The sequence below is a fragment of the Columba livia genome, chromosome 17, assembly GCF_036013475.1.
Source record: "Columba livia isolate bColLiv1 breed racing homer chromosome 17, bColLiv1.pat.W.v2, whole genome shotgun sequence".
NCBI lineage: Eukaryota > Metazoa > Chordata > Aves > Columbiformes > Columbidae > Columba > Columba livia.
The window spans coordinates 7,619,599-7,628,747 of NC_088618.1; the positions used below are offsets into that span (position 1 = coordinate 7,619,599).

Consider the following 9,149-nt stretch of genomic DNA (forward strand, 5'->3'; position numbering starts at 1 on the left):
AATTTTACGACATAATGCAGACCATTGTTTATTTAATTAAAATAAATGATCACCTCAGTGATTAAGTATGTATTTGAGAAACAGCGATGTTCCTGGCAGCAAGTTTTTGATGCCTAGGAACTTGTATTTCTCCATAGTTCCAGGCTTGAGAATCAGCCCAGAATGAAGCACTTTGGTGTCAATCAAGAGACTCAAAACCTTCCAGTGCCAAATTGCAAAGTCAGACTCCCCTCATCTTGCCTGCATCATCCTGAGGTGGAAATGAGCTACTTCCTTGGCAGAGAAAAGACTTGCCCAGTGATTAATGAAAAAAAAAATCAGATCCATAGTTCTCTACCATCATTGCAAGCAACAGTGGAAGCTGCTATATAGACAGAGAGCAGGTGTTTAACACAGTATTGTCTGACCCTGCTTTGAATAAGGTCAGACAATATTGGGTTAAAAATACCTGCATGCCATCAGTGCCCCAGCCTGCATTAGCAGATAATTCAGGGTCTACATCTTGTTAGTGCAGTCAGCCAGTAAATGAAAACTCCCCCTCATATATATATATATATATGTCCTATATTTCTGCACAAGCTCTGTGTTACCAGGACAGAACAGACAATGCAAGTGTCCACAAGTGAATATAACAAATCAGCAAAAGAGGTGGAATGTAACAAATCAGCAAGAGAGATGGAAAAAGGGGAAAGGGAGAAGAAGGAAGCATGATGCACAATATCATTTACTGTACAGAAAGAAAACCATAATACAGATTAACTAGAGAGCGGAAGAAGAAGAGGTGTTCATTCTAGCAGTTTTGTCTTTCCTAACACAATGCATTTATTGAGGTAGCTGTATTTTCCCCTACAGCTCCAACTTAATATGCACTCCTCAGTTTCCTCCAGACAGTTTTTACTGGAAGAGCTTATAGTAGCCTTAATCATCCTAAAAGACTTGTGTTTTTAACAGCAGAGTTTTGACCTGGAGCCTGACCAAATACTCTTGTTTTCCTGATGTCAGGTTCAGGTTTTGGAGCTGCCATCCAAGACGTCAGTCTGTACCTTGAAGCCAGAGGTGGGTGCCAAGCTGGGCATGCCCATGTGTCTGAAGCTATGGCAGGTAAGGCAAGAGCGCCTGCTAATTGTGAAATGTTTTCCCTGTGATTCATTTTATATGCAGCACATGAATCTTTCTTCACTTGGATTTTGATTTATTATCAAACCAATCAAGTAATTATACTATTAAAGGGGGGAAAGATTTGTGAACATCCTTAATGTAACTTTCAGAGCTTTCCAAGCTTTAATGGAAGATTTGCAAATGCTCAGGGAGAGCTTTGTATCCTTAGGATAGATACAGTTTGTGCATCAATCAAGAGGAAAATGAGTGACTTACCAAAGCCTGTTGTTTGATATGGTTTCTCGCTGCATTAAGAATGATGAGAAATGATTGAGTTACTTAAAAAAAAACGGTGATTTTAATGGCAGGTTACATTCACTGCAGTGCCCTCAGGACACGGAAGCACTCTATGAACATTTCTATTCCAGACATGCAATAGGAACAAAATATTTATGGTTGTATTGACTTTGGGCAAAAAGGTAAATAAAAGCAGCTAATGAAAAAAACACATTTGCAGAGTATTCAGCAAATAATGTTTCTGGGGTGCCACCGGTGAAAGACAAGTAATACAAAAAGGTGGCAGCAGAGGGAGGAAGGAGATTTGTGATCGGTTCTAAACCTCCAAAGAATTGGTGACAAAGGTGATTTCCAGTTTAACCCCTGACCACATACAGTTATAGGTCTCCAGAGCTATTTCAAGTATGTTATTCCTGCAAGTTCATCTGAGCATTTGTATTGGTTTCAGTTGAAAAAATTATCAGTCGGTTGTGAATTTGAGGCCTTGGGTCCTAAACCACCTGAAGTTTAGAGGAGGTCAGGTGCTGACTTCAGACAGAAGCAAGAGAGGCCGCTGTTCAAGTCCCATGGTGTAATTAAAAACTAGAAAGAAAATTAGAAGGCAAAATAAATAGACTGATCAAACCTTTATTAAACAGAAAGTTTCTCCTAAAAATGCAATCAGTGTTCAGTACTCAATGAAATGAATGGGGCTTTCTGTCTCCTGGACATATTTTAATAAGATGAAGATAACTGAGGAAATGTTCAGTGTTGAAAATTTTGTTGCCTTTATAAAAAGTCCTCTGTCTTGCCCTATTTTCTACATGCATTAATATTGCTATTCCTCTAGGAAGGAGGTGCAGGTGCAGAGTCTTAATTTTATGTAGTTTTTAATTTTGTTGCCAGTGAGGATAAAGCAGAGGACTGGGAACTGGGAGAGGTAAATCATTCCATGGAAATTCTGGCTTTGGGAAGTCACCACAACTTCCTAGACTGCAACAGGCAAGGACGGATAATGCCTTACCGTCTTGCAGCTCTATTTGCTCTTTTACCAATGCGTGCAACTCCGTTTAAATGCCTGGGGGAGGACGCTGCTTTTCAGGGCAAATAATTATCCGTGGTGAACTGAAGTGATGCTCTGCGTTCTGTTTCATGGTTTTGCTGGAAGTGGCTGAGTAACCCTGAAACCGTAACAGCAGAGAAGGGCGAGCTAACCCAGCTGTGCTCCTTCCTTCCCGTCGGGGTTTCTTTGTACATCGCTGCATTGGGCAATAGAGACGTACCCAGAAGATGTGCACTCCCCAGCCTATCGCTTGTGGGCACCGTGTTGCCTAAGAGAGCATTTGACGTTGCTTATGGCACAGTAAATTAACAAGTTGAAACAGAAGCTGATATAGAGAAAGCCACACAATGGTGTGAAGGAAGCACGCTCAGGGCTGTTGGCCAACGTGAGTTTGGGGGCCGCAGCCATGTATTGTCGTATTTTTTTTGCAAACCAATAAAAAAAGATCCATGTATCACGGCAACAACGCACCTTACCAGCAGCAGCATGAATTAGAAACTTCACTGTAGAGCAGAATGAAATTGAGGCTTAGGTTAGGCTTGGAGAGTAAGTCTCACTTCTCCTAAGCAGTTAAAAAGCTTGCAGCTGTTTATTTTGTTAGTTTGAAATATCTTTCTCATTTTACTTTACTAGGTCTGTCCTTAGGTGCATTAGTTCATTCAATGTTGGGTTTTTTTGCCTTGTGAAAATTCATATTCTTAAATGCACTGTCCCTTCAGCTTCACACCTTCCTGCTATTACTAATTGGGTGGGGTAGGATTTGCAGAACTAAGAATAGTTTTCCCTTAAATTTTTTGCACTCCTTGAGGAAGGCATCATGTTGCGTAATGGTGCAAACAAAATAATTCAAAAGGTATAATACATGTAGAAACTGGAAACGCAGAGTTATTACTTTATATAAACTATAGCAATTATTCCTGTTGAGTTGACAGCAGATCACCTTTTCTTCCTTCCTTGACAGTTATCCAAATGCAACAACAAAATGTTCTGCTTAGGAAGAACAATGATTTATAATTTAATTTTTCCACTGAAATCAAAACATGAATGGTGAAGACTTTTCACCAGAAGTGTCTGTGATTGGGAACTGAAATAAATAGGCCCTTGTGAACCACGGCTTGGTGAGTCCAGGCATCAGACTGAGAGCTCCCCTGATCTTTCAATAGCTTTTATTGTTTGATTTCAAGTAGATGTACTCATTGAAATATTACACTTCATAAGATTAGGGAAAGTCAGGAAGAATAAGTGTGGGAGACCTTCATTTCATAGAAAACAATACTTTATTTTTTAAATATACCAGTCTTAGATCTCACCTGCAAATTACTGGTTTTCAAATATAAGCTCAGATACCAACAACTTTTGAGCAAGGCAGAGGGCTGACCCTGCCCACCCCAATCTTGTTTATCAGCTCATGAATGAATTGTGTAGAGCTCCAGGGCTCTGGGGGAGTCGGGTGCTCATAGGAGAGCAGTACAAATAATTGGGGGGTTATGCCCAAACTGGGGACCTTATTTAAACTTAATTGAAGTACCTATGAAATACATTGCTTTACTTTGAAGGTTTTATTTTTTATTAAAAATAAAAAAAATCTGGAATGTTATTTTCAACCAGATTTTTTTAACTTCTTCCCAGTATTAAAAACAAGGTACTCTTCATCCAAAACACCTGGTGAGTTAACATTAATTCATATATATTTGACATATATTCATTGCTCTGATGATACTTACTTTAGCAAATCAAAAGTTTGACAGAAAAATCCTGCACAGTTCTGGGCACTATGAGACACCTTCTTTGCAGGCCTCTCGAGCCAGGGCATGCTCCCTACCTTTTCCAAAGAAACGGGATCTTAAAGCAAAGAACGAGGCTCCTGCAGGTCCCAGATGTGGGCAGAACTGTTCAGAAAGGTGACGTAGGGGATTTCCCCTTGGTTTCCTTAAGGAGCAATTTTCTTCCCTGCTCAGTGAGATCCATTCCTCATTTAAACACTTATTTATGCTGAATAAATCTGAGGAGGAACATGAGGCCTTTACTCAGCAGTCTTATTACCTGGACCACCCATCTCTTGTTAGTCTAATTCCCCCTAGAACAAATAATAACCAGTGGGAGAGCAGTCTGGACCATTAACAGAGGCAGTGAGCCCTTGGCCACTACAGGGTTGTATCATGACATTGACAGACAGAAAATCTGAAGAATTTTTTTTCAATAATGTCATGCCAGTAAAAATTAACTCTTTATAAATGTCCTTTATTTTGAACTGAGTATCTTGTAGGATCAGACAGTGCTCGGAAAGAGCTGAATAAGCTATTGGATATATTTCTTAGGGTAAGATGTCCCTGCAGTTGTGGTTTCTGTGGTCACAAACCCAATAGCTATTTTGGTGTTTCTTCTCCTATTAAAGAAATAACTGGCATTAACGGATTCGTGTTTCTTAGTTGCTTTTCATTAGGGATTTGCATCTTCACTCACATAACCAGTTACTGCTCACAGAGTCATTAGTCTTTTGGCTGGCGCAATGATGAATATTTTCCTTAAGTGTGACATGTAATCCAGTAATGTTCCCTTCTTTGAGTTATTTCAGAGGCTTAAATAAATTAGGTGTCTGCCCAGGGTGCCATGCCCTTTGGCCTGTGACATCATTAATCAAAATAGCTTTCAATTGGTTACAGTGGGACTCGGCGCCCGTTAACCCCTTGGTGACTCACCCAGAGATTCCTGAGGAGAGGTTCAGTGTTTACCTTTAAGTACTGTGGTGCACTTGGGTAAACGCTCCCTGTGTGTAACCCTACACTTGGCAATGTGAAACGGGAACCTTTACACATGGCACTTCTTTCAGTGTCCATACGGGAAGCAAAACGGCTGAAAACTTCACGCAGCCTTTTTTTCAGGTGTTGTAGAGGGCAATAGTTTGTATTTTCAGTGAGAAATTTTCTATCTATATGCGTGTGTATATATGTATGTGCTATATATATATATATATATATATATAAAAACATAGAATTTTTTATGCAGATATAAAAACCATAAGTGCATGTCAGCAGTTACCTAGTAAAGGTTTTTGTAAGTGGAAGGACTATCAGGATTTCACATTCAGATTGCTGAACATTTCAATTCTACACCAGTCAGCATTTTAATTTATTTTTTTTGGTGCTTGGACTGAAACCTACTTGGGGATGACAATTTTCCTAACAGACTATTTACTTTTCAAACAACTGTGCTTTTCTCTTGATCAGCTCAGCTGTGGTTCACAACCTTTACTTCTGGCTGGCTATGAAGATGGATCCGTGGTCCTTTGGAATTTGTCAACGGGAAAAGCCTTGAGCCAACTTGTTTGCCACCAGGAGCCAGTGATGAGCCTTGACTTTGACTCGGAGAAGGCCAAGGGGATCTCGGGCTCATCTGAAAAGGTGCTCAGCATCTGGAGCCTCAATGAGCAACAGAACCTCCAGGTCAGGATCATTGGCCCTCTAGTGTCATTTATCCCACTTTGCACTAACAGTTTGATAGACTAAAAAAATATTTAGTCATGAAGAGGAGTTGTTGCAGATCTCTAGCTAATTAATCACAGACTGGTTAGAATGTCTGTGCTATGTGACCAGACTTAGCAAAAGATGGTGAGGATTTAAAAAAAAAAACAACCCTCTCTCACATGTTTCTGGTTTTACCAAAGTTGCAACAGGCACACAAGCCTAGCATTACTCAAGCCATTGCCTCTGTATCTTCATTTATCACGTTAATGTCCTAAACATTATAAATGAGTTATGAAAATGAGAAACAAAGGATTGCTTTACCAAAGGTTCTGCTTGAATGGCTAGAGATTTCTTTCCACTGTGAGAAAGACAGAACTATTCCATGAAATACTTCACCAACAAAAAGAGAAGCAGCCCAGCTAGCACAAAGGGGACATGAGGTTTAGGCAACCACCTTCCTTTGGCACCCTTAGAGCCCTAGCTGGAGACAGGGAAAATAAGTTAATTGGATGTATATCGGTTTGTGTCTGAGCTACGCATTCCTGGAGGGGCTGGTTTAGAAGGAGGTCTCATAAGCAGCAGTGCAGGCTATGCTAGTGAATAGCAATAAATATTGCTTAATCTAGACAACTTTAGCAAGTGTTCCAACAGTGCCAAGGGGTTAGGTAGGTTTTAACTAGGTGTGGGAATTAAGTGCATAAATAAAGCTCATGAACGTTAAAATGGCCTGTGCATAGCCTCTCCACTGCTGAGTGCTTTAACCTTTTTTAAAGTGGCAGTTGTCCCCAACACACAGTGAAGAGGACCTGAACCAACCTCTGTATGTCCCCATAGCATCCTTTAGAAGAGAGCTGCTGGATACACCAATTCATGGAGGAACAATAATTGCTCTTCCAGCTTGTAGCTTTGGTGGAGATTTTTTAGGTAGTATGGCAAGTTAATATTATTTTCTGAATGGTGTTACAGGAAGAAAAGCAAGTTTTTGGACATCCAACAGTGACTCATCACCTGGGGGACAGTGTGGAGGTGTATGATCTGTTAGTGCCCTACCACTCCGTAAGTGCTGGTTCTGTGGTGATGCCTATAACCCAAGGTGTAAATGCATCCCACTGAGATGGAGTTGTGCACACTGCTCACCAAGGAGAACATCTGAACTTTAATAAGCAATAAGACACAAAGTAAAAGAGGCACTCTAGGCTCCAAATAAGTAGCAAAGGTGTTCTAAGCAAATAAGATAAAGAAGAGGTTTAACAAGGCTGGTACACAATTGTCACAGTTTTGGTTTTGTTTTGGTATTTTTGGTCATATTTGCTCTCCCCCTTGCCTGGCCTTTCTGTCACTATTGGCACACATCTGCACCTGGTGTCTTTAAGTCAAGGAAGGAGAAGGAAGGTGATAGTTAAGTCCCATTAAAAAACTTAGTATTGAGACTAGTTTTCTGAGGCCAAGGTGTCAGAAATCTGACATCATGACATCACTGACATCACTTCTTAAAGCTTCAGATACTCTGGTGCTGGAGAGGAAGCTGTTCCTTCATATTAATTACTGCATAGCTTTTTCCTGAATTCAATGAAAATATTGTTCTCCAGAGCACATTTCAGTTATGAGTTAACCATAATACAGGGGTACAGGTATGACTCATGGGTAAAATAAACAGTTGTTCACCTGAAATATTCCAGGTATTGTTTTCCACAAGGTATTCACATTCCCAGGAGATGTAGGATTAGTTACATCTTCAGTACATCACATTGAGAGACAGTAGCTTTTCTCAGAAGAAATTTAAATGCTACATTATAAACTGTTTCTGTGCTTCATGCATAGTGTGAATGCCCTAATAAAATGCATCTTTCATATGAGCACTAGAGATTGTCGAGGACATAGATTAAGTTTTTTTCCACTATTGCATTAATAATATAAACCAGATGGGGATTTTTTTTTCCTGACATTCCAGGTACCTGAGGTAATGGTAGACGTTGGAAAGCCACTCCATGGCACGTTATTTTTATTCTAAAACGTTGTAATAAGTAAACATGGTGCATAGCTATCTGCCATTGGAGAAATAATGATGCAATGATGGCACTTCAACTCTGTTTTAAGTGGCAATGTTCCAGTGTGTCAATGAATAGCTGATGAAGGTAACTTCATAGTTTATTGCTATGGGGAAAGTTTGGTGTATTGTCTTCTACAAGAAAGTTGCTGAAATCATCATCAGCAAATTACTTGATTGGTTATGAGCCTTCTGATTTGGATGATAGTGTAATTATGTGATTATGTTTGTGGTAGAATGTAGGAGGTAAACAGCTTCTGCAGGTGAATAAACAAAGCAAGACTAAGAAATCTGATGATCACAGAAGTTCCTTTATATATGACAAGAAAAAAAACTGTAATGTAAGTAAGCACAAAAGTTTTGTTGGTTGGGTTGCTTAAGTTTTTCCCCCAAATGCTGAAGCAGCTAAGCTAAGCTAAGCTAAGGCTGCTGCTATCTTGGCTATAGGGCTTAAAGACTTGACTTGGGTATAGAAGAGGGAGATTTAAAAAAAGAAAAATCATAGCTAACATGTGTAAAGAGAGGTGGATACCTGTTGGCCTCAGCATGTCAAAATTTCTTAATGCATCTGCTAGTAGATGCCAGTGTCCCTGGTCATAACTGGTTGAAAGCAGCTCACCTGTTTTTACCTCTTTGTTTCCTTAATTACAAGTGGCTTTTCTGGTTAGGAAATGATGTTGGTATGCGTTTAACTACAGTAGTTGCCTGTAAGTGACTGGATGGCACAAATCCTGGCACTAGGATTTCACCTGGCTGCATATACCTTGAGCAAGTTGTTCTACTTTGTTTTGTTTTTCTCTCTCACCTTGCGTATTTGCAGATCGTGCACAAATGCCCACTGTTCCCTCATGTTCCATAGCCAAAAGGCATCACCGTTACAGGCTTCATTTTCAAGTTGTAGCTTGCTGATGACATGCAATTTCTCCCAGTCACCCTAATTTTGCTGTATGGATCTTGCCCACGTAATTGACAGTAATGATGGGAAGCACCACACCCAGGATTGGTTATAGCCATTAGCTAATAATCTCAGTTACAGAGTAAGGCCCATCTTACATTTGCCAGGCTGGTGATGTAAGTAATAAATCCTTCCCTTGCCAGTACACATACACCAACAAAAATCCCACTGAAGCCACGCTGCATTAGCGTAACCAGGGAGTTTGGAAGCACATACGCGCTGGCAGAAAGCACAGGTTTTACAGTA

The 9,149-nt window shown here is 40.1% G+C and overlaps 1 protein-coding gene across 15 annotated transcripts in view; it reads left to right on the plus strand.

Moving 5' to 3' along the window:
* GNB1L (G protein subunit beta 1 like) overlaps positions 1-9,149 on the plus strand; it is a 51,820-nt gene that overhangs the window by 32,626 nt on the left and 10,045 nt on the right. For 10 of the 15 annotated variants that reach the window (XM_065033668.1, XM_065033674.1, XM_065033669.1 and 7 more), the window contains 3 exons: positions 1,003-1,101; positions 5,665-5,880; positions 6,868-6,957. In XM_065033668.1, coding sequence (XP_064889740.1) covers positions 1,003-1,101; positions 5,665-5,880; positions 6,868-6,957 — 405 coding nt within the window. The remainder of the gene's footprint in view (positions 1-1,002; positions 1,102-5,664; positions 5,881-6,867; positions 6,958-9,149) is intronic. The other 5 variants (XM_065033680.1, XM_065033679.1, XM_021284563.2 and 2 more) reach the window with 1 other exon arrangement.